The 27,914-nt window shown below is 37.5% G+C and overlaps 3 protein-coding genes and 1 long non-coding RNA gene across 18 annotated transcripts; 2 read left to right on the forward strand and 2 right to left on the reverse strand.

Moving 5' to 3' along the window:
• Positions 1 to 783: 783 nt before the first annotated feature.
• LOC148719559 (uncharacterized) lies at positions 784 to 2,198 on the reverse strand. The gene is made up of 3 exons (XR_015994025.1): positions 1,989 to 2,198; positions 1,322 to 1,360; positions 784 to 922 (listed from the first exon to the last, which is right to left on the reverse strand). It is a non-coding gene; the product is annotated as an uncharacterized LOC148719559 (long non-coding RNA).
• Positions 816 to 8,326, forward strand: LOC148719560 (uncharacterized). 5 transcript variants are annotated; one of them, XR_015994019.1, is made up of 9 exons: positions 816 to 957; positions 1,576 to 1,680; positions 2,854 to 3,204; positions 3,666 to 3,769; positions 4,630 to 4,713; positions 5,621 to 5,872; positions 6,833 to 6,989; positions 7,467 to 7,621; positions 8,145 to 8,326. XR_015994019.1 is itself a non-coding variant. In XM_088741146.1 (7 exons), the coding sequence occupies exons 3-7, from the start codon at positions 3,069 to 3,071 to the stop codon at positions 7,073 to 7,075; spliced, it is 819 nt and encodes a 272-aa protein (XP_088597272.1). In that variant the 5' UTR covers positions 816 to 957; positions 1,576 to 1,680; positions 2,851 to 3,068; the 3' UTR covers positions 7,076 to 7,523. The 5 variants fall into 5 exon arrangements, 4 of the variants coding, with proteins under 4 accessions (XP_088597272.1, XP_088597274.1, XP_088597271.1 ...); XM_088741146.1 differs by lacking the exon at positions 8,145 to 8,326 and having other exon boundaries at positions 2,851 to 3,204; positions 6,833 to 7,523; XM_088741148.1 differs by lacking the exon at positions 8,145 to 8,326 and having other exon boundaries at positions 3,662 to 3,769; positions 6,833 to 7,523.
• Positions 8,194 to 15,844, forward strand: LOC148719561 (separin-like). Of its 9 annotated transcripts, none has more exons than XM_088741139.1 (11): positions 8,194 to 8,325; positions 9,452 to 9,656; positions 10,621 to 10,769; positions 10,867 to 11,034; positions 11,476 to 11,574; positions 11,994 to 12,064; positions 12,155 to 12,215; positions 12,682 to 12,771; positions 13,253 to 13,365; positions 13,762 to 13,845; positions 14,169 to 15,844. In XM_088741139.1, exons 2-11 carry the CDS (start codon positions 9,569 to 9,571, stop codon positions 14,173 to 14,175), a joined length of 930 nt encoding a protein of 309 aa, XP_088597265.1. In that variant the 5' UTR covers positions 8,194 to 8,325; positions 9,452 to 9,568; the 3' UTR covers positions 14,176 to 15,844. The 9 variants fall into 9 exon arrangements, 8 of the variants coding, with proteins under 8 accessions (XP_088597265.1, XP_088597264.1, XP_088597263.1 ...); XM_088741138.1 differs by lacking the exon at positions 8,194 to 8,325 and adding an exon at positions 8,465 to 8,500; XM_088741137.1 differs by lacking the exon at positions 8,194 to 8,325 and adding an exon at positions 8,507 to 9,022.
• LOC148719562 (separin-like) lies at positions 15,821 to 27,390 on the reverse strand. Of its 3 annotated transcripts, XM_088741123.1 has the most exons (16): positions 26,033 to 27,390; positions 25,324 to 25,509; positions 24,309 to 25,184; positions 23,992 to 24,196; positions 23,425 to 23,570; positions 22,870 to 23,022; positions 22,605 to 22,772; positions 22,065 to 22,163; positions 21,576 to 21,646; positions 21,425 to 21,485; positions 20,869 to 20,958; positions 20,315 to 20,388; positions 19,834 to 19,917; positions 18,295 to 18,403; positions 18,079 to 18,134; positions 17,430 to 17,569 (listed from the first exon to the last, which is right to left on the reverse strand). In XM_088741123.1, exons 4-16 carry the CDS (start codon positions 24,077 to 24,079, stop codon positions 17,527 to 17,529), a joined length of 1,242 nt encoding a protein of 413 aa, XP_088597249.1. In that variant the 5' UTR covers positions 24,080 to 24,196; positions 24,309 to 25,184; positions 25,324 to 25,509; positions 26,033 to 27,390; the 3' UTR covers positions 17,430 to 17,526. The 3 variants fall into 3 exon arrangements, with proteins under 3 accessions (XP_088597247.1, XP_088597248.1, XP_088597249.1); XM_088741121.1 differs by lacking the exons at positions 24,309 to 25,184; positions 25,324 to 25,509; positions 26,033 to 27,390 and having other exon boundaries at positions 15,821 to 17,440; positions 23,992 to 24,143; XM_088741122.1 differs by lacking the exons at positions 24,309 to 25,184; positions 25,324 to 25,509; positions 26,033 to 27,390 and having other exon boundaries at positions 15,821 to 17,440; positions 23,500 to 23,570; positions 23,992 to 24,142.
• Positions 27,391 to 27,914: the final 524 nt, after the last annotated feature.

Here is a 27,914-nt window from a genome sequence, read left to right on the forward strand (position 1 = left end):
AGGAGTATAAAGGGGTTTTGGAAGACTTTAAGGGAAACTTTGACAAAAAGTTTTGTGCTGAACTTTTCAACTTACTAGCCAAGTGGCCAGTGACATCTTAGATGTTACAGCAATTTTAGTTTGTTTACTAGCCAAACTGGCTGTTGGAAATCAGAAACCACTAGCCAAAACTGAATTTCCACTAGTCTGTGGCTAGTTGGCTACCATTAGTGTGGAGCGCTAGAGGGGAGTAACCTTTTCATGAACTGGTATTCTTTCTAGGGGGAATCACCAACACTCCTAATCAGTTCATGATTCTGAAACTGAAATAAGCTGTGACAAGATAGGCCTTCTAGCTCATGAGGTCAATTTGCTATGGCTACAAACATGAAACAGGTTTGCGATGAACCAAATAGGAACAAGGGTGGGGAAGAGGGGAAAACTTATTACTCTTTCACTCCCAAGATTTCATTCATAATTCTCCTTAGTGTCTGCTTCACAATTTCTATGATCTAAGTTTGGAGAATTTGGTATTAGCTTAACTTATAATCTCTTTATCAATTGGTATTTGTCTTTATTCTCATTACTTGTCTGTTTGATATAGTGTTGATACAGTAAGGAGAAATTCTGTCTTGGTCACTCATGGGAGTTAAAGGGTGAATGTAGAATAAGTTGCTGATCACAAATCTAATTTTGGCTAACAGTGACATGGTGAGTTTTGAAAATGTTTATTTGGCAATGTTTGAAAAATACTTTTCAGGTGAAGCTACTCACAAAGTATGCCTTGCTAGTTGACTGTCAAAGAAGAGCCGGAAGAATCAGGGATGCACTAAAGACTGCTTCAACTGTGGTCCTGGTAGCACTGAAAACAGCCTCTGATGCCCACACCCTAAAACAGCCAGTCAGACAATGGGTCTCAGTGAAACATGAGCTGGTGAAGGATCTACAGGAGGGAGAAAAACAGTCTGAGAGATGCAGGTTTGCAATAGAGTTCAAAATAAATATTAGTATTTTGATGTCGATTAACTTAAAGCTTATGAGTTTTAAGCAGATGTCAGATCATAATGTGTAAAAAAAAGGTTACAAGAACTCCAGAAAATTGGTTTTAATTTGTTTAAACTTGATCAAATACATGCATGTTGTTTTCATAATCAAACAGAACATACATACATGCAGCAAATATAAAGATTATTCCATGGGAAGTGCCCTCAAACGATTTCTATTCACAAGTTGCGATGCATCAGAAAAGGGAGGAGTGAGTTTTTTATGCATTGCAGCAAGTGAATAAAAATTATTCAAGCACTATCATAACATAACCGTTGAAATGTGGCAGATTCCTCACCTCAATACACCAAAATCCTAGTTTTTGGCTCGTTCAAGGCTTCAAAAGGATCAGATAAAATTAATTTAAAGAGGGAAGAAAAAAATGGGGGGAATTCTAATATTTTTAAGGTTGACTCTGGAGAGATAAGGCATAGTGATAAAAAAAGACAAAATGATATAATCATTATGGTGTTGAAGAATTACATAATTAAAGTAAGATTGAGTTAATTGGAAACTGTCTGAAGAAATTTCTTGGTTCTTTTTTCTTCTCAGAACCCTATGCAGTGCATTTGCAGAGCAAGAAGATGCAAAAGATGTAGAAGGAAGCCAGCTCTGTTTTGTTTTGCAGGAAGAGCTTGCTTGTTACAAGACCAAAAGGTAACAAAATACTTTCTTTTACATTCTGACTTCTTCTTATGGTTTCCCCTTTCATAAGTGAAGTACAACTGTACCTGCAATGTTTCATTGAATTGTTCCAAACTTTTTCAGCTATGACACAGCAGTAGGGCAAATTGCTGTAGTTCATATATTTTGAACTGCGGTATGAGATACGTATGATGCATGATCCTCGCAGTAGATAGCGCTATTTAAGCAATAGCGCTATCTACTGTGAGGATTGTGCATCATGCGTATCTAATACCGCAGTTCAAAATATATGAACTTCATATATTTCATTGTATACTTACAATTGTTCACCGCCTTTGAGCCACCTCACTTGAAATTTCAGCCAGTAGCCTAACTTCTTAGCTACCAGCCTGAAAGGCCTAGTGCTGTTGGACAGGATGTTAGTCAATGGCAGGCAGGGCTCCAATTTAATTTTTGGATCACTAACCCTTTGGGTTAGTAGACATCTTTTTTACTAACCAAATAATAAAGTTTGGTATCCAAGCTCACAAGTTACGATATCTCAAATATTGAACATTTTGATAATAACAACTAGGACAAATTAAAGAGTAGCTGAAATTGCATACTGACCTCAAAAACGTAGACAATTATCCACCTATTTTATTTCCCTCTTGTTTACCATGATTAGTCAAGAACAGTACATCTACAGCATTCTCTAAAAAGAGTTAAAGTTGACTTAACAACTTGAGTATTCTAAGTATTCCTCTGAGAGTCGGGCCTACGTGCTCTTTGGCCTGAGGTCTACTGATGTTTAAATATGTTAGAAAATTTTACTCACCATGTCGGGTTAGTTGGACAAATTTTTAGTAACCAAACGTTGAAAATTACTAACCATTGGTTAATGGGTTACCATTAATTTCGAGCCCTTGCTTGTAAATCCACAGCATTTAAGTTGCTATTACCAATCCATACTCATGGTTGGAAAGGGTCAGTCTGAAACTAGAGTGGGTTGCCTGAGAACAAAACACAGTGGTCTTGGTTAGGACTCCAAAACAGTCCTCTTAAATTGGAGTTCAGTATGGTAACCATGGATTGACCAAGTCTCCTATTAATTGTGAAGAATTTTTATCATCTTCTTATTGAAAGGACAAAGTTGGTCATTCAAACTGTCAGTTACTTTTATTAAAATGAATCTTTACTCAGCAGACACCTTGATGGGCAGGGACAAAAAAAATTGATCCCTTTCAAGTACATCAAATCTGCATCAAAAGAAACCTAGACCTGCGATGAGCAGACACTGCAGGGCTCGACACTAATAGTAGCTGAGTTTCTTTAGATCTGCACCGCAGTACTGTCAAGAAGCTGGGGAGACTCTAGAGCAGTTATTGGACTCAACAGATAGTCAGGATGAGGAGAAAAACATGCATTCACGTTTGCTGGATAGACTTGGTGCTGCATATTTATGGCAGGCTTTGCTTGAGCACAAAGATGCAGTAAATGAGAGAGCAACTTCAGCAAGGCCAGAGCTTTCTGACAGTTATGAAGGAGAAGAGGAAAGTACTGGAAACTTTTTTGATTAAGATCTGATCTGACAATTTGATGACCCACCCAGGTCTCAAATTTGGATTTCTTGAGGTCGTGCTGGCTGCAGGCTATCTGTTAGGCCACTGAGTGTGCCTCCAACAAAGAGACGCACTGGGGCAAGAAGTTGATTTCAGTTAATTTGAAGTCTAGAGTGAACATTACTTATACAGATTTTATATTGTTCCTTGTTCAACACATTTTCAGGAACAGATTGTTGTCTTTGATGAAATGTCATGTGCCTGTTTTACAATAGACATGAATTTTGTAGTCAGTTTTTCTACAACAACAACATACTGTACCTGTAGGTGTACATGGAGGACCATGCAGAAGGGAAAGGGGCCCTGAGATTGCACCTCCGGTGCATCCCCAAAAGCACCTCATTCCCTCAAAATATCAGACTGTCAAATGAAATGTTGGTGTAACTTTTCAGATAGAAGATATCTGCCTGGAGCAACCATTTATGGAATCACTTTGTGCAGCTTTGGAAATGTGGACGTCACTAAGGACCAAATCACTGCAACAAGACACCAGTGGAAAGGTAAATGTTTCCTGGAAAAAGCATTTTAGGGCTATGTAATATATTTTTTTACTTTAATTTCCAAAACATTAATATTTTTTCACTGGCAGTGACAATTCTTTATTTGAAAACAAGTGAAACTGTAAAATTCCAAGAACAGTTTTCTTTCATGGGGAATTTGTTGTGAGAACTAAATAGGTATCAGCTTTTGATACTTTCAGACGTTTTACGATAGGTACTTAAACAATTTGAAAGATGTGCCATTAAAGATTTATGGATTACTAAAATTTAAATGCTGTGCTAAGTCTGCACTCAAACAGAGTGCCCACCCAGCCCGAGGTTATCCTGGTTTCCATTGAATTCACCCTTTAAATCCCAAGACCTAATCACTAATTCTCCCCTCTAGCTGCTACACATTTACTTGTAAATAAGTTATAAGAATTTGGTGTTAGATCAAGAGAACAACTTCTACATGATAAGTTCAAGTATTCTCATTACCTGTTGAATCATGTATGGGCTTTAAAGGGAGAAGATACATGTTTAAATCATTTCTGGGAGTTAAAGGGCTAAGCAACTAGGCGTATTACTACTCCCCCAAGATGGGATGCTAGTCCATTGCAAGGTTATCCCCTTCCCCCAGCATTTTATCACTTGGCAGGCTTTTTATCTGTACTCCTGGTTACAGAGAGGCACGTGATAGAAAAGAAAGCTGTGTTTTGCCCAAGTGGACACAGCAAAATGACCCAGCCAGTTCTCAAACCCAGACCTCTTGACCCGCAGTGCAGCATACTAACCATTGGGTTACTGCATCTCCCACTGTATACAATACATTTAATCTTGCATGAATGTTATTCTCACTGAATTTTTTTTTTATGTTCTAGGTTGACCTGGACCATCTTATTAATCCTGAAGAGACATATCATTACTTGCTTATCACTGCTGAAATGTTTGGGCTTTTAAAACAGGTGAAACCTGCTACGTACTTTCATTGGTGACGATTTGGATTTCCCACAGGCAATTAACTGTTCATGCAGTCCTGTCACAACATGACCATGGCAATAGAAATGTTAAAAAAAATGTTTCGGTACAAGAAATGACAGCAGTTTTAAGAGATTTAAGTATTTGAAGGAAAAGGCTATCACTCAACAGAAAAGAATGATTTTCTCCAGTCAGGTCTTTTTTATCTCGACTGGTAAATTTTATACAGTGAGGATCCTTGCCTTTGTTATCAGTGGTGTAATGAATAATGTAGGTTCTGCATTGTTGGAGGTTATTACAAGATAATTTGGTTGTATCAACTGGGTTAATAAATATTAATTGGCCGCAGCAAAGAATTTCTAAAGCTGATATTCCAAGGTTAAGCCCTTTATCAGAGCAAATGGTGAAGGGTTAATACTTGAAACATCAGCTTCAGAAATTGTTTTCAGCATCCGATTGGCATGTACATTATCAACTCCGCTGATGAAACCAAATTATATGTACTTATAATTCCACCCCCCCATCTGCCCCATCTGATGCAGCACAACATATGGGTATCTTCAAAAAATTAAGCGTGTGGGAACATCTTCCATTGCACCACTCCCTTCCCAGGATTAACTCTGCTACCCTTAGGCTTAGGCAAGTTAAGCCAATAATTTATATCCGCTTTGCAATACTGAGCGTTTTAAAAATTCTTTTATTAATAGACTTGGTTTTAAGCATAACTTGGCTGTAAGTAATTAATACACATTTTAGCCCATTACACTTTATATGTAACACCTGATATGTATTTTATCAGTGAAATAAAGACTATTTACTATTTTAATTTACAACAGTTTCCCATCAGAATCTTACCCCCTTTATTCATTCAATGAATGAATTGTTTTCTTGCAGCCCTTAAAAAAAGCTAGTGCTCTTTGCATGGCTGCCAGTATATCCCAATCAGTTGGTACCAAAGATATGCTGGATAATGGATTGTGTGCCCTAAGTGATGCTGTTCACTCATTGTGTGACATTCTGGACTTGTCACATGCTTCAATTATTCTGTCTCATACAAGTAACCTGGTTGATAGATTTGAGCCCTGCAGTACTTCATGGGTTCAGTTCTTGTTGGCCAAGAGTCACTATTTGCTAGTCACAGGAAAGGTATGAAAAATCAAAATCATTATTAACCCTATCACTGCTTTAACTAACTCTACTTACTGTCTGCCAAACACTTCTCGTGATGTAAGTTTGGAAAATTTGGTATTGGATTAACTAAATAATCCTCTACAATTGATTTTTTTCTTTATTCTCCTCACTTGTCTGCTTGACATTGTATTGATGTTGTAAGGAGAATTCCTGTCTTGGTCTCTGACATGGGAGTCAAAGGGTTAAACAAGCATTCATCATGCAGGCATACATGTATACGTGGTACTCTAGCTCCATGTTGGTGATTTTTCTTTGTGCTGAAGAACTTGGAATAGCTTTAGGCAAGGAAACTGTGGGCCAGCTAGCCTCTGAGAGCAGCAGGGAAATCCAATTTGTATAGTAATCACATGATTTTGAGTGCAATTTGGAATAAATAAGCACGAGTAAATTTTCTCAAAGACTAACAAAATTGCATGAGCCCATAGGGTGAGTGCAATTTGTGATCTTTGAAAACATTTACAAGTGATTATTTATTCCAAATTGCACGAGAAAATCATGTGATTATGTATTAATAATATACATGAAAAAATACGAGGTAGCTTCTCCTAACTACGCGGAAGAAAAGCGCATGCATCACGTGCAAAAATAATTTATTGAAATCCTGCAAGTGACATTGACCTTGACATTGACATTGACCAATTATTCTGACCAATCAGAATGTCTGGTTTGTTTCTTTCTTTGCACTGAATTAACCCTCTTCTGTACTGAATTAACTCTCTTCTGCACTGAATTAACTGAAAACTGCGTTCATCTTAACCAATCAGAACTGAGAAATTTTTTCATGTATATTATACAATATACGGTATAGGAGGAAATACCAATTAAACAGGTCTATAATAGTCAGTACGTGTAAACACGGGATTGTTCAGTTTGTGATGTGTGTGTCAGTCGTGGTTTTCATTGATTAATGTTGAGTATGCGGAAGGGGAGGTCTCCCTGAAGGAAGCACTGCAGAGTGAAGTCTTCACACACAAGAGTTACAAGTCCCATCTGTTGAAAGCCAGATGGAAATCAATTTGCTGTGAATATGCAATGCTCCCACCCACAATCCACAAATTTAAGATAACAGTTGGTAAGTTCACTCTTCTTCTTTGGAAATTCCTCTTTCCAAAACTTAGATCTACTCTTCTCCACAGTTATTCAGTAACTTTTTCATAATGGAAATGGGAATTTAGCAGTGGATATTCCATAAGATGGCTCTTCTTGTCCACTGATACTAGGTCTAATTGGAATTTGGAGTGTTTGTTTTTGGAGACCCCTAGAAAGATCCTTGGAGTAAGGAAAAAAACTAACAACAAACTCAACCCACATGTGACACCAGGTCCAAGAATTGAACTAATGGGAGGCGAGTGACCTCACCACCGCCCAATCCCAGCTCCCCAATATTGATTTTTTATTTCATTGTTTTCATAAACCGTCGCCAAGTGACCTGTGAAAATTTAGGCAGACTTAGTACCAACAAAACAGTCTGTTCAACCAGATAATTTTTGATCAGTGAATCAATTCATGAGTTTATGAGTAATTCCCAGGTGACAGTTATTTTTTTTAGTATTATCATTGTTGAGATCCTCTACTTGGTTCACTGACTCCTGGAATGGGCTATGGATGCACTTCATAAACTAACACAAATGGCTGAAGAAATCTTTGGTTTAGATGCGTTTTGTACTGACAAACAGATACACAAGCAAAAGGAAAATTTGTTGGGTAAGGTGATTGAGGAAGTTTTGTTTCCTTTTATTCTTGACACAATTCTGCAGAGCCCTGCTTGCAAAGTAGTGCCCCTGATTTCTATGAGCTTCTACTAGGGACAATGTGTTCTGATGACTGGGATAATACAGGGGTTTCATTAAGGGCCAGGCACCAGGCAAATTGACCGGTTGTGAGGACGGTTTTGCCCACCTGATTTGACGGTCTGGAGGAAAGTTTATCTTATAAAGAAGTTCAGTTCAAAGAGTTTTGCCCGCCTGTGAAAACCAGTTTCCCTCCTGCAGAAAACATTAATGAAGCCCCTGATAATATATACCTAAATCATGTGGTTGGCAATACCTTGCAATCCTAATTCAGGCTTTGAGATAGAGTTGTGCTTGTAATTGGATGTGTTATTATCCTGATTAAAATATAGAGAAAAGTGCAATCAAACTGGCCTGAAACATGGGAGAGTTTTCTTCTGTTTTATTATTAAACTTTTAATCACATATTTTGGCATCTATTCCTTTTGTTTGTGCAGATTTGCTAGCCACATCAGAAAGTTCTGGCCAAAACCTTTCTAGTTTGTCAATCCTAAATGACTTGCTCTCATCCCTGTTACAAGTTGGTCAGCTGTATGCTCATCAGGGAGCTGTGAGGGAAGCTTTGAGGCAGTTTGTGGATGGTGTTGCACTAGCAAGGCAATTTTGCCTACCATACAGGTGATTTATTAATGTTTAGTAAAAGCTCTGTTAAACTTTTGGACCCACACTAGATCAGAAAGTCAAGGAGCATCAATCCAAAATTTTAGATGAGAGAATTTTGAGGATAATATTAACTGTCCTTGTCTGTTACTCTTAGACATCAAGCTGTTACCAGAACAGGAAAGAGAATAAAGTAAGATCTTAAAAATTGTTTGCTGAACATGAAGTTGTGCTGAAAATGAAGGGTTAATTTCTTTTGTTTTATTCCCCTGATGTGAATTCAACATTGAATTAATCTGCTGGTAATTGGTAAATTTGCCTTGTCCAAACCAGCAAAACAGTTATTTTTCAAATTTTTTTCTTTTTTTTTTTTTTGCAATTACGGCAAATGTATAAACAAATTTCATTTCAACTTTTTATGTCCCCATAGAGCAAGATATCTTAGCTATAGTAAAGATGCCAAAGGGGAATTGTTTACCTCTAAAGATTAATTTGGAACTAGTTTTTAGAAGACTCATCTAGACTACAAAGATAATGGCAAAGTTTACATCCTTTTTGTTAATTTAAGTTGAAGTTTCAACTCAAATTAATTAAAGATGACTTCACTGACTAGTGACCAGGGATATTTTCAATTGAATCCCTGTGGTTTTGTTATTTTAGGAGAATAGCAAAGGATTTTTCTAAACCTTTGGTATATATGATAACACCTTTGCCTGTGAGTACTTGTAGCTACTGTTGCATTTGATAGACTTCTATTTGTTATGTATACAAAAGAGAGAGATTTTTCGTGACCTTGTGAAAACCAGTTGGATGCTTTTACCTCTTAGACATGGCACACAACTCTCCGTGTTTACTGGTATCCCCAATTACTGTGGCACTAAGTGACTCAAAGTTTATCTGCTCCTTTATATGGGATGCAAAAACAAGGAACTAGAACCTTTGATGCCAGAACAAGGAACTAGAACATGGCTGCCAGAACAGGGGATTACAGAACAGGGAACTAGAACATGGATGCCAGAACAGGGAACTACTGTAAGACATGGGATGTCAACAGGGAACTAGAACATGGGATGCCAGAGCAGGGAACTTAATAAATCTACAAGTAGATTTCTCTTTATTTTGTTATTTCCTTTTTGTCTGTTAGGAAAACAAAGGAGATCTGGTGAAGCTTGCAGAACGTCTTTCCTCCTTGTCACTTGATGACTCTTCAACTAATACTGCTCACCAAAAACTGGCTGCCCTGGTCAAGACTTGAAACATCATGAAGTTTTCCTTGTGTGCAACTGAGAGATACAAACACGGTCTCTTCACTCCTGAAGAAATTTCCCTATTGCAGAACATGCCTAAAGGTACATTATAGTTATTTTACAAGCAATAGCGAGCTTTCAGCTGTGTTGTGCAGCCAAACCAGCTTCAAAGAAAGTGTTTAACTGTTCAACTTTCTCAGGATTGGTTTGTAGAACAGTGTGACTCTTATAACAGGAGAATATTTTTTTCTAGCGAAATGTAATTATCACTAATTTAACATAATTCTTTAAGCAAAATGACTTTGTTAAAAACTTTTTGTTACCAGACCACCTCATTTGACTCTTCCCAATTCTTCAGCTCATGCTACACATAGATGATTACATTTGCCATGAATTTTTAGTTCCTTTGACAAGTAGAACTGAAATTTAATTTGTTACGTTGAGCAAATAATGAAGTTTGGCAATAATCCTATAGTGTGATATTGACAAGGTAAGAAATTAGAATTATTGTTTTCTAGAGTGGACTGTTTGTACTTTGGAAACCTTCACACGTCCAGTAAGCAAGGACAGAGAACTGCTGATCTGCAGGGTAAGGGCTGACTGTGATCCTGCTGTGGTTAAGATTAACACAACATCTGGAGAAGCACAGAACAAGGATTGCACTGTATGTCGATGTGTTTGTAACAACTTGGTTATATTGGGGTTACTCTTTTGTTGTATTTAGGGAGAGTGGACCTCTCACCTCTATGTTGGAGGAGGTAGTAGCTTACAGTCAGTTGAGATTCTGTAGTGCAGGTGTAAGCTTTGTCCAAGGTCACCATGAGGGGTTTTTGGGTAAAACACTGAATTCTCACAATACCTCTTTATTCTAGAAGATCACTAGAAATACGTCTGAGCAAACTGTCTGGATATCTGACAAAACAGTGGGGGTAACCTGCGCTTACTAGTAGATAATTTCTCATTTAACCACTAGAAAGTCTGTAAGTAATGATAAAAGCACAAGAACAGGGTTGGCGAAGTAAATTAACCTAATTAACTATTGACTGAAACAATTTATTTTGTAAAGGGAGACAAAGTTGTTGTGGATCTTTCAAAGCTGTTCCAGTCTCGTGTATTGGAGGAATTTACAGACATAATGACAGCATCAAAAGCATGAATATTAACAACACAACCGAGTGGTGGACACTAAGGACAAGGCTTGACAGGAGAATGAAGGTGATCAGCATTTCAACTCTCACGAGCCATGAATGTGTATCCTCTCCTATGACATAACTGAAAGTCTAAATTGTAATAATTATGATCATTTCTTTAGAACCTTTTGGAGAAACTTGAAGGTTCTTGGCTTGGAAGATGGAGAGGAGTTCTTCTTGGTCAGCCTATTGATGAAGAGTATTGTGAATCAATAGCATCCTTAGCCAGAGAGTTGGAAGAGAAAGTTTCAATCCTGTGTGGATGCCGTCCTGATAATCATTTGCTTGAAGTATGTTGTGCATGAATCAATCAGAGTTTCCCGAGTTATAAGGATGGCAGATTGTATGAAAAATGTTTTGTCCATCAATCTTTGTTATGATTTGTGTGCCATCTTTGGTGCTTGACCCAAAGATGACAATTGAAGTAGCAAAACCTTGCATAGTAACCGAATGGAAACTAGGGATGGTTGAGTGGCAAGAGCACTCACCTCCCTGCTGTTCCACAGGTTCAATTCCCAGACCTGGTGTCATATGTGGTATGTGGGTCGGTATGTCCTTGCTCCAAGGGTTTTTATACAGGTTCCTTGGTTTTCCTCCCTCCACAAAAACCAACATTTCAACATTTCACTTTAAACCAGTGGACAAGAAGAACCACCTCATGGAATGCTGCCAGCTAAATCCCATTGTCATTAATAATATTTTTATTAGTAAGTGTCCTTTGTTTGTTGTAGGTCCTCATAGATTCGTCATTTTGCTTGTCAAGAAAAGAAACTGCTGAAGCACTGATTGAAATTACTGCCATGGATGCTACCTTACCTTCTTTTGAAAAAGTAAGAACAAGAAAATTTTTGTTCCAAGCAAAGAATTCATAATCAAGTGTCTAAAGTAAGTTGGAATTTCACTGCTTTTGTCAAAGCATAGGGCTAACTCTTCACTCTAATGAAGGGCTTAAGTCAGATTTAGCAATTACTTACATTAACTAAATTGTAATTTGGTCCTCTTGTGTTTCCTAGACATAGCAACTCTCTGGTTTTTTTCTTCTCAACCTGTATTGCAATAAGCTGTTGTGATTATTTTTGTTTTGATTATTTGGTGTTTGATAAAATTGCACTCTATTGGTTTATCATCGTCAATTGCCTGACAGGAGAATGTGTTTAGTCTTAGCAACTAGAGACAAAGGGAGGTTCCTCATCCTTGGCTCTTAAGTAATCATCTCTCATTTCATGTTCTCTCACATTGCATGTTTCAGCTACTTGATGAAGTTCAGAACCTCACTGACAAGCTATTTGAAGATACAGACAAGAAAAGCTGCATAAACAGGTTCGAGGGAACATAAAGGTTAATTTTCTTTCTCACCTTCATTACTTGTACTCTCGAGAAATTATTGATGACAACAAAATTCCTTCTCAGGTCTGGAGGTCACTCTGCAGAGAACATTCCTCGTCATCCTGTAATCCTAACTCTTGGAAAAGTAAGAGCCAGCTTTTTTAGGTCTTACATTTGTTTAGTAATCAGCCATTAAATGTATTCTAGCTCTAGCTCTGAAGACCTGAAAACTGAACAACCAATATGTGGGTTCTTTGTAAATAGATGTTGGTGAACTGTCAAGGAATCAAAGCTTAGCCAAACACAAGGGTGGGGGAAAAGGCATCTGTAATGGACTGACATTCCATATTAGTCTAAAAAGTGGTCATATGCAACATTAGTTTAATGGGTACTGGTTGCTCACCATTATATTCAAAGTGTTCAGACACTAAAGTAGATTTATGGGCATGCACACATATGCTGTAATTGCAAGATGTGTGCCTAAATTGTGGTAGCAGATCTTACTTATCAACTCATTCAGTATTGGGACATACTCTTCTACAATATTTGAAACCAGAGTCAATTTCTGGCATATCTATACATCAAACTGATCTGTATTTTATGATTCATAGGATATTCAGCATCTTCCATGGGAAAGCATACCGATCCTGTTTGACCAACCTGTGACAAGGGTCCCATCTCTGCAATTTCTCTTTTTCCAGGTACACATTCCATTAAGAGGTCTTTGAAAGTTTGAAGACCTGACTTGTTTCTCAAACAACTGTCATGTTTTCTCCCAGAACCATATTGATTTTTATCTCTGCTATGCTGTCAACAGTGGAAAGAAATTTATTTTAATTAATTATATCAACCCTGATGCCCACTGATTGTGTAAACCATGGTTTGGGTTAGACCTTGTGTAAAGAACTGGCTCATTTGGTTTCTGGAGCATAATTCTCCCTTACAATAATAGTTTTGTAATTTTAGGAAAAGAAGTTGTGATCTGATACAAAAAAAGTGTTTGTCATTTCATTATCTATTAGCGAAGGTAAGCATACAGGAAAAATTGTCAATTGATTGAATAGAATGAAGGTCTTTTGAAATGTGGTTGCCTACCACAACAACTTTTGTGCCAGATTCTTAGCTTTTAATACCTTGATATTCATTGTCAGTTAATATTTTTTTCTGCATTTTTCTTGATAGTTATCGTGTCAAAGACAGTTGCCTGAGATTGATCCTGAGAAAACATTCTATGCATTCAATCCTCAGAATAACCTGCCCACCATCCAGAAAATGTTTCAGAAGTGGTTTGAAAGGTACAAAACACAAGCAAACGATTGAAGCAAATGAAACAGAAGAAAGACCCGATGTTGTGTTTCTTATATATTAAACTAGGCTATACAAGTTGATAGAGGTAACACCAATATATTATAAACTGAACAAATAGATTCAATGTTGCTGTGTGTCTGTTTAGTAATAGATCACAGATGACATCAAAATGTAGTAAGAACAAAAAGTGACACAGGAAGCCCAGCCAAGTGTGTCACTGATTTTGGCATTTTGGCAACATGTAATGGTTTTAGAGGATAAGAAAGCAAAATGTTGTTGATGGTGACATTACTCTTGCACCTGTTTTTTAATAGATCACAAGTACGAACCAATCAAAATGCTTGTATAATCCAGCTTATATGAATAATTGTTGTCACTTGCAGCGAAGATGGATGGCAAGGTATCACAGGAAAGGCTCCCACACAGGAAGAGTTCAGGAGTGCTTTAACTGACCATGACCTGTTCATGTGAGTTATTGTAAAGGCTCCAGTAAGGGGCCTATTGGCCCACACAGCCAACTAGGAGTATTACCATTCACCCCCCCCCCCCCCCCGCTGACAATTCGGCAGAAGCCATTTGTCCTTCTGGGTGAAGAGAGGCACTGTGAGAGTAAAGTGTTTTGCCCACAAAGACTTAATATACTTCTGTTTCATAGTGAGGGTAAAGGTCAAGTGATGGGAGAATTAGGTTTTGCAGTAAGCCTTATTATCAAAGCATGAATGTTTGGAATTCAGAAATGGATCGTTCTTGTCAACAAAAAGCACTAAAAAGGTTTTGTTTTTTGTTACAGGACTTAGGTCTTGCTCAAAGTGCAGCAACTGCTACTACCACTCCTACACCAATGGGTTCACTTGCTCATCAAATTTATAGAATAATGTGCAATAAAGGATATGCTAAGCTAGACTTTTCATCTGTGTTCCAGTTCCTGAAGGAAGATCAACATTGAGATAGTTTATTTATGTTAGGTATTTTTTTAGTTGACACAATTTTAATGCGAGGCAATTCTGGAAGAATAGGTTGTTTTGCCATGCTAATTTATTTGTAAACTAGTTGCTCTAGGTGTGGAGAATGGCAGACAAAAGTACTGTTAAAGGTGACTTGGAGATGTCACGAATGATTAGGTTTTCACTCCCCATGTCTGGAAATTTGGCTTGATGCAAACAGATATACCTTTAATAGAGGCTAAATGGGGCCAAATGGCCTCATTATTGACTATACCATTCATCCATTCATGTCAAAAGCAAAATGAAAGGAAAGTGGTCTTCTGATCAAAGGGTGTCAGCGAATTTTTAGGTGCTTGCTGTAGTGTAAGTTACAAAAAAAATTTCTAAACTTTTACACAGTAAATTTTGGTCCATGTCATCTGTAGTTAACTTCAAAAAGACAGACATTGCCATATCTGAGGCCAGTTGAAACATTTGTGCATCAACTTGATGAATTCATTTTGTAACTTATACCCCATTCACACCAGAAAACTTGTTTAGTTAAACCAGGTTTAACTAAATAAAAATCAGAAGCAGAGAACTGAAAAACTAAATTTTCCACGAGATTCAAGCAATTCCTAAATTGTATTTTCAATGTGCCACATTTGAAGTTAACCAAATATTGATTTGAGCAGCTTCTATGGAGCTGTTGTGTTAAACCATGTTTAACAAAACAGCCTTAAAGCATGTTTAGGCTTTGGTGTCAATGGGGTATTAGTCATCCTCAGCGTTACCACTGGTCATTCCAGGTGGTTCAATAATCTTCACCAAGGGATCAGATTAATAATTTCTTTACCGCTCAGCAAACAGTATTATTTTTGCCATTGCACTATTTTGATACAGCATGCCCAATATAGCCAAGGTGTCGAGTACATGTATACACAAAGTTACTTAGGGTGGTTGTTTTCAGGATCTACTGAAACAGTTCTTTTTATTGATTAACATTTTGATCATTGCATGACTGCAAGAAGTTGCCACCTCGGTGGTCTGTCACTGGCCTTAAAGCATAAGTATTAACCCTTTCACTCCTGAAACCTCAACAGTAACTCTCCTGGATTTTTAAAGGCTGGATAGTACTATTCACAGAATAAATCTCTACTGGGCGGGTAGTGGAGTGTGTTTTGTTAACCATTCTACACTGAATTGCGATGTATCTGTTGGATATGGTTTTTCACCCATTGAACAAATAGACTTTGGTTTTAAGGGTAAGGCTTGCTGATTGGTTTTATGCTGTTTTTTAAAGTCCTTGGCAGCCATCCTTTCAAATGTCTGGCAAAAATGGGGAAGCTCTGTGTGAAATCCCATTTAATGCCTGTAAAGGGTTAAAGCAGTTTGTTAGCTCAGCATTGACTATGGAAAACAGCCATTTCAGTGGGTGTTTCCTGTATCAATAAAGATCTAAAAACAGACAGGTAAACTACCAGAAATTTAATTTTGTACTGTTAGTGCAAAACATAAATAAACTGGCAAATTTAATTCTTTATTTAGTATGAAATGTGATACATAATACTAATTAATATTTTACAATTGTTGAGCACTTTGTTTCATTCTTCACATGCACAGAAATGTGTCCATACCCATCTTGGAGAAAACAAAACAGGACTCTAAAAAATTGTAATTCAAGAACATCAAGCCTGACTTCAGTATCTGTATTCTCCACATTTCTCTCTATACATTTCCTTTGTTTAGCAATCAAATCTTAGGTTGAAGATAATTTCCTTTATTCTCATGATCCTAATGAATGATTCGGCAGTATCACTGTGTGGAGATATTAGATGCTGATTACTCTTAAGGGTTTGAAAAGTCAACCAAGGGCTTTCTCTGTTTGTTTGGTCCCCCTCTTCCTTTCCCCGTTTGTTTTCATGAAGTTTGCTTGAAAACTACTTCTCTTTCACCATAGCAAACCTTTCAACAATCAACAAAAATGCACATTTGCCTGATTTTCACAGCTACATATGAAGATATATCTTTAAAATCGAGGTTGACACTCAAGCAAGAATACTTGCATTTCCAATGAGAAACTCATTTTAGATCTTTAAAATTAAGTAAAAAAGGGTTGCTTTTATATTGTTGCATTAACTTCGACAAAATTAATGAAAATACACATTTGAGAGGAAACCTGGAACTATATATTTACATGAATAATTACACTTTATTGAGGCAACAACACCATCATCATCATTTCAAGCTCAATTATTAAAACAAATATTGACACTAAAATTATTAGGTACCTTCTTGGAATTCATTCTGTTATGAATTGTATCCTTTTCCATTTTTTTCACAATTGGTACAGATATCAGAGAAATGCCCTTAATATGCAAGCTAAACTTTAATTGCCAATGTAAAACATTAATATACAGATGACACATTTCTCAAATTGTTCCCAATTGATGATATAATAAGGTAAAATGGTTACAAACAGTTAATAACTGTAACCTTGGTTTGTTATTTGACAAAGCAAATTTTGTTATGTATTCCTTGGATATGTTGGTACTGACATGATTTCAAAAAAAAGTTAGTGCGATAGAGAATAAGAGCTGTAGTAGAACAGGAAAAAAAAGATAATGTCCCTCTCTGTTTCAAATGGGTTTCTTTCCTGTACAACTTAACAGGATTGTGGGACAAAGTATGACAAACTGGCTCTGCTTAAACTGATCGGGTACTTTCAGCCCATGTAGATTTAGCACCTATTGCATATGATAGTCTACAGTTAAGTGCTCTATCAGCATTAAAATTGTATGCACTACCATTTCCAAACACACTCTGCACAATGCTTGTCCTCTTTGCCACACAATCAGCACTAGTATGGTAAATAATTTGCTATTGCTTACTGGAACTAGAGATATTTTAGTATATAATCCTTGGTTAACCATTCTGTTCCTTGGTGTAAGCTGGAAGGCCATAAACTACAGGAGATGCTCCTATCAGATATTTCAGTTTACAAGCTTGTCGCGACTGGCTTAGTACTTGTGGTAACGAGAAACAAGACCCAGATTGAAGCCACTGTTTCAGCAGCAATTCACTGAAGCGATCAATGTCTTTGTCAGTAACATCCCACAAGTTAGCAACGATGGCTGGGCTGAAAGTGAATACATTATAAATAGATTACATGCTACATATCTATACAGTGAACCATAGAGTAGAGCTATGGTCTTTGAAGAATAACTAGTTCCTTGAGGGTCTGGTCCAAGAAAAGGGAGTGCCCAACCTATAAGGAAAGCAAAGTTATACGAGTTTCCCAATGACAAAGGTCAATAGCAGTTGACATTTGGGTTCAAATCAGGACTTGACACTAATGGTAGCCAACTAGCCACACACTTGTAGAAATTCAGTTTTGGCCAGTGTTTTTCGATTTCCACTAGCCAGTGAAGCTAGCAAACAAACTGAAATTGTCATAACATCTAACTTGTCACTGGCCACTTGGCTAGTAAGTTGAAAAGTTAGTGTTGAGCTCTGTCAAATAGAGCCAGAGGTTTCACTAAAAGCTGGTTATCAGCTGTCTATCACTGCCCATGAGTCCTCTTACTGCTGTCTATTGAGCCTGCGAGCTGGCTCTCATGTTTAAGTCTTGCCTTAGGACCCCTTTTCCAAGGACAGCTACCCACTACTATATCAACAGCTGCTTAAGCAAAAAGCTGTTGAAACCTGCAGTATAGCACGTCAGTAAAAGACTTTGTAAGGGTACTAACACACAAGAAATGAATGCCAAAGACATACCAGCCTGCCAGAAGATAGATTAAGGCCATCCCCCTTGGCTCACACTCTCCACCAACCTAATGAATTAAAATAGAGTGGTTACTTATATGCCCCATGCCTAGTCTCAACCAACTACACATCTGAACCAGACAATTGGACACTTCCTTTGCATTTTGTTGGTTTGTCAACAACAATTATGTGATAATGTTTTTCCTTCACGGTCAGGTATAAACTAACCTGTAGTTTTCCCGAACTGCAACCCATAAGCAGAGTAACAGCTCGACAATCCAACCTTTGAATGTCATCACCCTGCAGAAATTCACGCCCAGTGCCATGACCAAAATATCTAGAAAGAATATTGATGCAATGATTAAAGCAACAACAACAATAAAACTTTCTACTGTAGATACCCTTATCTGAAAATGTTTATCGCATCTAAAACTAAGTATGGGATCATGTTTACTGCAGGTGCTCTCCACTGATATATCAGTTGAGAGTCAGTCAACACTTGGGTGACACTTGGTCGATAGTCAGTTGGCACTTGGTTGATGGTTGGTTCACAGCTGGCCGATACTTGGTTGAGACTTGGTCGACAGTTGATGGTCAATATCTTTACCGATACATTGACCGACTGTCAGCCAAATGTCAACCAACATATCAGTCAAATGTTAACTGACTCTCGACAAATAATTATGTCAACCGATGTATTGGTTGAGAGCACCTACAGTAAATATGATCCTTAATAAGTGTAACAGTTGTATTATGGACCCAGTTTAGCAGCTAAGCAACTGCAACTCACGCAAGAGCATCAAATGTCATATAAAAAGGGTCATAGATACTGATTTCACTTCTAAAATAAAAAAAAACACCATCTCCCCTGTTTCAGTTGTAATTTGCATATAGTTCAGTCAATGTAACATAAATCATTACTGGTAGTAACTGATACAGACATATCAGAATGATAATAACATGGGTCATCCAACCTAATTAGTCACACAAGCAAAATTTCAAGTATGTATAAAAGAAACCCAAAGTACCTTTGTCTCTATCTTAGTCAACTTATTTAACATTTAAGAGTCATGATTCTCAGTATTTCAGCACTGACAGCTCTGCAAATATCCAACCTCTACGACCTTTTAAATTTTCTACTTTGTCAATCGCAGGCTTAGCAATTTTCAGGGTTTCAGAACTAGGGTTTATTTTAGAGGTATGCATATCAGAGGGGTGTGAGGGGAACCTTCTTTTCAAAAACTTTGTAAGAGCCAAATTCTTTATATTCCCCCTGATCTGTTGTATACATTTCTTGGTAGAGAACTTGTAATGTTTAAAGATGGAAGCCGACATTCTCAAATGGAGGAAAATGTCACCAGTACATGACAGTTTTTGTTGGGAAGAAGGAGAGGGGTAAATTGCAGGCTGATGAGAGATAGGAAGCATACCAGAAGCTTGCTGTTCTTGACAGAGGGGGCCCATTTAAAAGGAGATCTACTGGAGTGCTTTTAGTTATTCACATGAACAGGTCATGGACAGTCAAAGCTGATGGGAGACCCTAGAATAGTGCACTGGACTCCGGGTTGAGAGGTCTGGGTTGGAGTACTGGCTGGGTTAGCGTGTCGTGTTTGTGGGCAAAACACTTTACTCTCCCAGTGACTCTCTTCACCCAGAAGGACTAATGGCTTCTGCCGAATTGTCGGGGGGGGGGGGGGTGAGTGGTAATACTCCTAGTTGGCTGTGTGGGCCAATAGGCCCCTTACTGGAGCCTTTACAATAACTCACATGAACAGGTCATGGTCAGTTAAAGCACTCCTGAACTCTTCCTGTGTGGGAGCCTTTCCTGTGATACCTTGCCATCCATCTTCGCTGCAAGTGACAACAATCATTCATATACGCTGGATTATACAAGCATTTTGATTGGTTTGTACTTGTGATCTATTAAAAAACAGATGCAAGAGTAATGTCACCATCAACAATATTTTGCTTTCTTATTGTTTAAAACCATTACATGCTGCCAAAATGCCAAAATCAGTGACACACTTGGCTGGGCTTCCTGTGCCACTTTTTTATTCTTACTACATTTTGATGACATCTGTGATCTATTACTAAACAGACACACAGCAACATTGAATCTATTTGTTCAGTTTATAATATATTGGTGTTACCTCTATCAACTTGTATAGCCTAGTTTAATATATAAGAAACACAACATCAGGTCTTTCTTCTGTTTCATTTGCTTCAATCGTTTGCTTGTGTTTTGTACCTTTCAAACCACTTCTGAAACATTTTCTGGGTGTTGGGTAGGTTATTCTCAGGCAACTGTCTTTGACACGATAACTATCAAGAGAAATGCAGAAAAAAATATTAACTGACAATGAATATCAAGGTATTAAAAAGCTAAGAATCTGGCACAAAAGTTGTTGTGGTAGGCAACCACATTTCAAAAGACCTTCATTCAATTCAATCAATTGACAATTTTTCCTGTATGCTTACCTTGGCTAATAGATAATGAAATGACAAACATTTTTTTGTATCAGATCACAACTTCTTTTCATAAAATTACAAACCATTATTGTGAGGGAGAATTATGCTCCAGAAACCAAATGAGCCAGTTCTTTACACAAGGTCTAACCCAAACCATGGTTTACACAATCAGTGGGCATCAGGGTTGTTATAATTAATTAAAATAAATTTCTTTCCACTGTTGACAGCATAGCAGAGATAAAAATCAATATGGTTCTGGGAGAAAACATGACAGTTGTTTGAGAAACAAGTCAGGTCTTCAAACTTTCAAAGACCTCTTAATGAAATGTGTACCTTGGAAAAAAGAAATTGCAGAGATGGGACCCTTGTCACAGGTTGGTCAAACAGGATCGGTATGCTTTCCCATGGAAGATGCTGAATATCCTATGAATCATAAAATACAGATCAATTTGATTTATAGATATGCCAGAAATTGACTCTGGTTTCAAACATTGTAGAAGAGTACGTCCCAATACTGAATGAGTTGATAAGTAAGATCTGCTACCACAATTTAGGCACACATCTTGCAATTACAGCATATCTGTGCATGCCCATAAATCTACCTTAGTGTCTGAACACTTTGAATATAATGGTGAGCAACCAGTACCCATTACACTAATGTTGCAAATGACCACTTTTTAAACTAATATGGAATGTCAGTCCATTACGGATGCCTTTCCTCCCACCCTTGTGTTTGGCAAAGCTTTGACTCCTTGACAGTTCACCAACATCTATTTACAAAGAACCCACATATTGGTTGTTCAGTTTTCAGGTCTTCAGAGCTAGAGCTAGAATACATTTAATGGCTGATTACTAAACAAATGTAAGACCTAAAAAAGCTGGTTCTTACTTTTCCAAGAGTTAGGATTACAGGATGACGAGGAATGTTCTCTGCAGAGTGACCTCCAGACCTGAGAAGGAATTTTGTTGTCATCGATAATTTCTCGAGAGTACAAGTAATGAAGGTCAGAAAGAAAATTAACCTTTATCTTCCCTCAAACCTGTTTATACAGCTTTTCTTGTCTGTATCCTCAAATAGCTTGTCAGTGAGGTTCTGAACTTCATCAAGTAGCTGAAACATGCAATGTGAGAGATCATGAAATGAGAGATGATTACTTAAGGGCCAAGGATGAGGAACCTCCCTTTGTCTCTAGTAGCTAAGACTAAACACATTCTCCTGTCAGGCAATTGATGATGATAAACCAATAGAGTGCAATTTTATCAAACACCAAATAATCAAAACAAAAATAATCACAACAGCTTATTGCAATACAGGTTGAGAAGAAAAAAACCAGAGGGTTGCTATGTCTGGGAAACACAAGTGGACCAAATTACAATTTAGTTAATGTAAGTAGTTGCTAAATCTGACTTAAGCCCTTCATTAGAGTGAAGAGTTAGCCCTATGCTTTGACAAAAGCAGTGAAATTCCAACTTACTCTAGACACTTGATTATGAATTCTTTGATTGCAACAAAATTTTCTTGTTCTTACTTTTTCAAAAGAAGGTAAGGTAGCATCCATGGCAGTAATTTCAATCAGTGCTTCAGCAGTTTCTTTTCTTGACAAGCAAAATGACGAATCTATGAGGACCTACAACAAACAAAGGACACTTAATAATAAAAATATTAATAATGACAATGGGATTTAGCTGGGGGCATTCCATGAGGTGGTTCTTCTTGTCCACTGGTTTAAAGTGAAATGTTGAAATGTTGGTTTTTGTGGAGGGAGGAAAACCAAGGAACCTGTATAAAAACCCTTGGAGCAAGGACATACCGACCCACATACCACATATGACACCAGGTCTGGGAATTGAACCTGTGGAACAGCAGGGAGGTGAGTGCTCTTGCCACTCAACCATCCCTAGTTTCCATTCGGTTACTATGCAAGGTTTTGCTACTTCAATTGTCATCTTTGGGTCAAGCACCAAAGATGGCACACAAATCATAACAAAGATTGATGGACAAAACATTTTTCATACAATCTGCCATCCTTATAACTCGGGAAACTCTGATTGATTCATGCACAACATACTTCAAGCAAATGATTATCAGGACAACATCCACACAGGATTGAAACTTTCTCTTCCAACTCTCTGGCAAAGGATGCTATTGATTCACAATACTCTTCATCAATAGGCTGACCAAGAGGAACTCCTCTCCATCTTCCAAGCCAAGAACCTTCAAGTTTCTCCAAAAGGTTCTAAAGAAATGACCATAATTATTACAATTTAGACTTTCAGTTATGTCATAGGAGAGGATACACATTCATGGCTCGTGAGAGTTGAAATGTTGATCACCTTCATTCTCCTGTCAAGCCTTGTCCTTAGTGTCCACCACTCGGTTGTGTTGTTAATATTCATGCTTTTGATGCTGTCATTCATTATGTCTGTAAATTCCTCCAATAATCCAGACTGGAACAGCTTTGAAAGATCCACAACAACTTTGTCTCCCTTTACAAAATAAGTTGTTTCAGTCAATAGTTAATTAGGTTAATTTACTTTGCCAACCCTGTTCTTGTGCTTTTATCATTACTTACAGACTTTCTAGTGGTTAAATGAGAAATTATCTACTAGTAAGCTCAGGTTATCCCCAGTGTTTTCTCAGATATCCAGACAGTTTGCTCAGACGTATTTCTAGTGATCTTCTAGAATAAAGAGGTATTGTGAGAATTCAGTGTTTTACCCAAAAACCCCTCATGGTGACCTTGGACAAAGCTTACACCTGCACTACAGAATCTCAACTGACTGTAAGCTACTACCTCCTCCAACATAGAGGTGAGAGGTCCACTCTCCCTAAATACAACAACAGAGTAACCGCAATATAACCAAGTTGTTACAAACACATCGACATACAGTGCAATCCTTGTTCTGTGCTTCTCCAGATGTTGTGTTAATCTTAACCACAGCAGGATCACAGTCAGCCCTTACCCTGCAGATCAGCAGTTCTCTGTCCTTGCTTACTGGATGTGTGAAGGTTTCCAAAGTGCAAACAGTCCACTCTAGAAAACAATAATTCTAATTTCTTACCTTGTCAATATCACACTATAGGATTATTGCCAAAAGTCATTATTTGCTCAACGTAACAAATTAAATTTCAGTTCTACTTGTCAAAGGAACTAAAAATTCATGGCAAATGTAATCATCAGTTCTATGTGTAGCATGAGCGGAAGAATTGGGAAGAGTCAAATGAGGTGGTCTGGTAACAAAAAGTTTTTAACAAAGTCATTTTGCTTAAAGAATTATGTTAAATTAGTGATAATTACATTTCGCTAGAAAAAAATATTCTCCTGTTATAAGAGTCACACTGTTCTACAAACCAATCCTGAGAAAGTTGAACAGTTAAACACTTTCTTTGAAGCTGGTTTGGCTGCATAACACAGCTGAAAGCTCGCTATTGCTTGTAAAATAACTATAATGTACCTTTAGGCATGTTCTGCAATAGGGAAATTTCTTCAGGAGTGAAGAGACCGTGTTTGTATCTCTCAGTTGCACACAAGGAAAACTTCATGATGTTTCAAGTCTTGACCAGGGCAGCCACTTTTTGGTGAGCAGTATTAGTTGAAGAGTCATCAAGTGACAAGGAGGAAAGACGTTCTGCAAGCTTCACCAGATCTCCTTTGTTTTCCTAACAGACAAAAAGGAAATAACAAAATAAAGAGAAATCTACTTGTAGATTTATTAAGTTCCCTGCTCTGGCATCCCATGTTCTAGTTCCCTGTTAACATCCCATGTCTTACAGTAGTTCCCTGTTCTGGCATCCATGTTCTAGTTCCCTGTTCTGTAATCCCCTGTTCTGGCAGCCATGTTCTAGTTCCTTCTTCTGGCATCAAAGGTTCTAGTTCCTTGTTTTTGCATCCCATATAAAGGAGCAGATAAACTTTGAGTCACTCAGTGCCACAGTAATTGGGGATACCAGTAAACACGGAGAGTTGTGTGCCATGTCTAAGAGGTAAAAGCATCCAACTGGCTTTCACAAGGTCACGAAAAATCTCTCTCTTTTGTATACATAACAAATAGAAGTCTATCAAATGCAACAGTAGCTACAAGTACTCACAAGCAAAGGTGTTATCATATATACCAAAGGTTTAGAAAAATCCTTTGCTATTCTCCTAAAATAACAAAACCACAGGGATTCAATTGAAAATATCCCTGGTCACTAGTCAGTGAAGTCATCTTTAATTAATTTGAGTTGAAACTTCAACTTAAATTAACAAAAAGGATGTAAACTTTGCCATTATCTTTGTAGTCTAGATGAGTCTTCTAAAAACTAGTTCCAAATTAATCTTTAGAGGTAAACAATTCCCCTTTGGCATCTTTACTATAGCTAAGACATCTTGCTCTATGGGGACATAAGAAGTTGAAATGAAATTTGTTTATACATTTGCCGTAATTGCAAAAAAAAAAAAAAAAGAAAAAATCTGAAAAATAACTGTTTTGCTGGTTTGGACAAGGCAAATTTACCAATTACCAGCAGATTAATTCAATGTTGAATTCACATCAGGGGAATAAAACAAAAGAAATTAACCCTTCATTTTCAGCACAACTTCATGTTCAGCAAACAATTTTTAAGATCTTACTTTATTCTCTTTCCTGTTCTGGTAACAGCTTGATGTCTAAGAGTAACAGACAAGGACAGTTAATATTATCCTCAAAATTCTCTCATCTAAAATTTTGGATTGATGCTCCTTGACTTTCTGATCTAGTGTGGGTCCAAAAGTTTAACAGAGCTTTTACTAAACATTAATAAATCACCTGTATGGTAGGCAAAATTGCCTTGCTAGTGCAACACCATCCACAAACTGCCTCAAAGCTTCCCTCACAGCTCCCTGATGAGCATACAGCTGACCAACTTGTAACAGGGATGAGAGCAAGTCATTTAGGATTGACTAACTAGAAAGGTTTTGGCCAGAACTTTAATTTCTGATGTGGCTAGCAAATCTGCACAAACAAAAGGAATAGATGCCAAAATATGTGATTAAAAGTTTAATAATAAAACAGAAGAAAACTCTCCCATGTTTCAGGCCAGTTTGATTGCACTTTTCTCTATATTTTAATCAGGATAATAACACATCCAATTACAAGCACAACTCTATCTCAAAGCCTGAATTAGGATTGCAAGGTATTGCCAACCACATGATTTAGGTATATATTATCAGGGGCTTCATTAATGTTTTCTGCAGGAGGGAAACTGGTTTTCACAGGCGGGCAAAACTCTTTGAACTGAACTTCTTTATAAGATAAACTTTCCTCCAGACCGTCAAATCAGGTGGGCAAAACCGTCCTCACAACCAGTCAATTTGCCCGGTGCCTGGCCCTTAATGAAACCCCTGTATTATCCCAGTCATCAGAACACATTGTCCCTAGTAGAAGCTCATAGAAATCAGGGGCACTACTTTGCAAGCAGGGCTCTGCAGAATTGTGTCAAGAATAAAAGGAAACAAAAATTCCTCAATCACCTTACCCAACAAATTTTCCTTTTGCTTGTGTGTCTGTTTGCCAGTACAAAACGCATCTAAACCAAAGATTTCTTCAGCCATTTGTGTTAGTTTATGAAGTGCATCCATAGCCCATTCCAGGAGTCAGTGAACCAAGTAGAGGATCTCAACAATGATAATACTAAAAAAAATAACTGTCACCTGGGAATTACTCATAAACTCATGAATTGATTCACTGATCAAAAATTATCTGGTTGAACAGACTGTTTTGTTGGTACTAAGTCTGCCTAAATTTTCACAGGTCACTTGGCGACGGTTTATGAAAACAATGAAATAAAAAATCAATATTGGGGAGCTGGGATTGGGCAGTGGTGAGGTCACTCGCCTCCCATTAGTTCAATTCTTGGACCTGGTGTCACATGTGGGTTGAGTTTGTTGTTAGTTTTCTTCCTTGCTCCAAGGATCTTTCTAAAGGTCTCCAAAAACAAACACTCCAAATTCCAATTAGACCTAGTATCAGTGGACAAGAAGAGCCATCTTATGGAATATCCACTGCTAAATTCCCATTTCCATTATGAAAAAGTTACTGAATAACTGTGGAGAAGAGTAGATCTAAGTTTTGGAAAGAGGAATTTCCAAAGAAGAAGAGTGAACTTACCAACTGTTATCTTAAATTTGTGGATTGTGGGTGGGAGCATTGCATATTCGCAGCAAATTGATTTCCATCTGGCTTTCAACAGGTGGGACTTGTAACTCTTGTGTGTGAAGACTTCACTCTGCAGTGCTTCCTTCAGGGAGACCTCCCCTTCCGCATACTCAACATTAATCAATGAAAACCACGACTGACACACACATCACAAACTGAACAATCCCGTGTTTACACGTACTGACTATTATAGACCTGTTTAATTGGTATTTCCTCCTATACCGTATATTGTATAATATACATGAAAAAATTTCTCAGGTCTGATTGGTTAAGATGAGCGCAGTTTTCAGTTAATTCAGTGCAGAAGAGAGTTAATTCAGTACAGAAGAGGGTTAATTCAGTGCAAAGAAAGAAACAAACCAGACATTCTGATTGGTCAGAATAATTGGTCAATGTCAATGTCAAGGTCAATGTCACTTGCAGGATTTCAATAAATTATTTTTGCATGTGATGCATGCGCTTTTCTTCCGCGTAGTTATGAGAAGCTACCTCGTATTTTTTCATGTATATTATTAATACATAATCACATGATTTTCTCGTGCAATTTGGAATAAATAATCACTTGTAAATGTTTTCAAAGATCACAAATTGCACTCACCCTATGGGCTCATGAAATTTTGTTAGTCTTTGAAAAAATTTACTCGTGCTTATTTATTCCAAATTGCACTCAAAATCATGTGATTACTATACAAATTGGATTTCCCTGCTGCTCTCAGACGCTAGCTGGCCCACAGTTTCCTTGCCTAAAGCTATTCCAAGTTCTTCAGCACAAAGAAAAATCACCAACATGGAGCTAGAGTACCACGTATACATGTATGCCTGCATGATGAATGCTTGTTTAACCCTTTGACTCCCATGTCAGAGACCAAGACAGGAATTCTCCTTACAACATCAGTACAATGTCAAGCAGACAAGTGAGGAGAATAAAGAAAAAAATAAATTGTAGAGGATTATTTAGTTAATCTAATACCAAATTTTCCAAACTTACATCACGAGAAGTCTTTGGCAGACAGTAAGTAGAGTTAGTTAAAGCAGTGATAGGGTTAATAATGATTTTGATTTTTCATACCTTTCCTGTGACTAGCAAATAGTGACTCTTGGCCAACAAGAACTGAACCCATGAAGTACTGCAGGGCTCAAATCTATCAACCAGGTTACTTGTATGAGACAGAATAATTGAAGCATGTGACAAGTCCAGAATG

Source organism: Stylophora pistillata, chromosome 12, assembly GCF_964205215.1.
Source record: "Stylophora pistillata chromosome 12, jaStyPist1.2, whole genome shotgun sequence".
Classification (NCBI taxonomy): domain Eukaryota; kingdom Metazoa; phylum Cnidaria; class Anthozoa; order Scleractinia; family Pocilloporidae; genus Stylophora; species Stylophora pistillata.

Excerpts from the sequence above, each read along its gene's own strand:
- LOC148719560 (XM_088741146.1), top strand. The coding sequence starts at position 3,069 with ATGCATTCACGTTTGCTGGATAGACTTGGTGCTGCATATTTATGGCAG. Across the intron at positions 3,770-4,629 it reads AACAAGACACCAGTGGAAAG|GTTGACCTGGACCATCTTAT; the intron begins GTAAATGTTTCC and ends TTTATGTTCTAG. Across the intron at positions 4,714-5,620 it reads TGTTTGGGCTTTTAAAACAG|CCCTTAAAAAAAGCTAGTGC; the intron begins GTGAAACCTGCT and ends GTTTTCTTGCAG.
- LOC148719561 (XM_088741139.1), top strand. The coding sequence starts at position 9,569 with ATGAAGTTTTCCTTGTGTGCAACTGAGAGATACAAACACGGTCTCTTC. Across the intron at positions 12,065-12,154 it reads AAGAAAAGCTGCATAAACAG|GTCTGGAGGTCACTCTGCAG; the intron begins GTTCGAGGGAAC and ends ATTCCTTCTCAG. Across the intron at positions 12,772-13,252 it reads TGCAATTTCTCTTTTTCCAG|TTATCGTGTCAAAGACAGTT; the intron begins GTACACATTCCA and ends TTTTCTTGATAG.
- LOC148719562 (XM_088741121.1), bottom strand. The coding sequence starts at position 24,079 with ATGAAGTTTTCCTTGTGTGCAACTGAGAGATACAAACACGGTCTCTTC. Across the intron at positions 22,773-22,869 it reads GGCTTGACAGGAGAATGAAG|AACCTTTTGGAGAAACTTGA; the intron begins GTGATCAACATT and ends TCATTTCTTTAG. Across the intron at positions 18,404-19,833 it reads ACTGACCATGACCTGTTCAT|ATATTTTGGTCATGGCACTG; the intron begins GTGAGTTATTGT and ends TATTCTTTCTAG.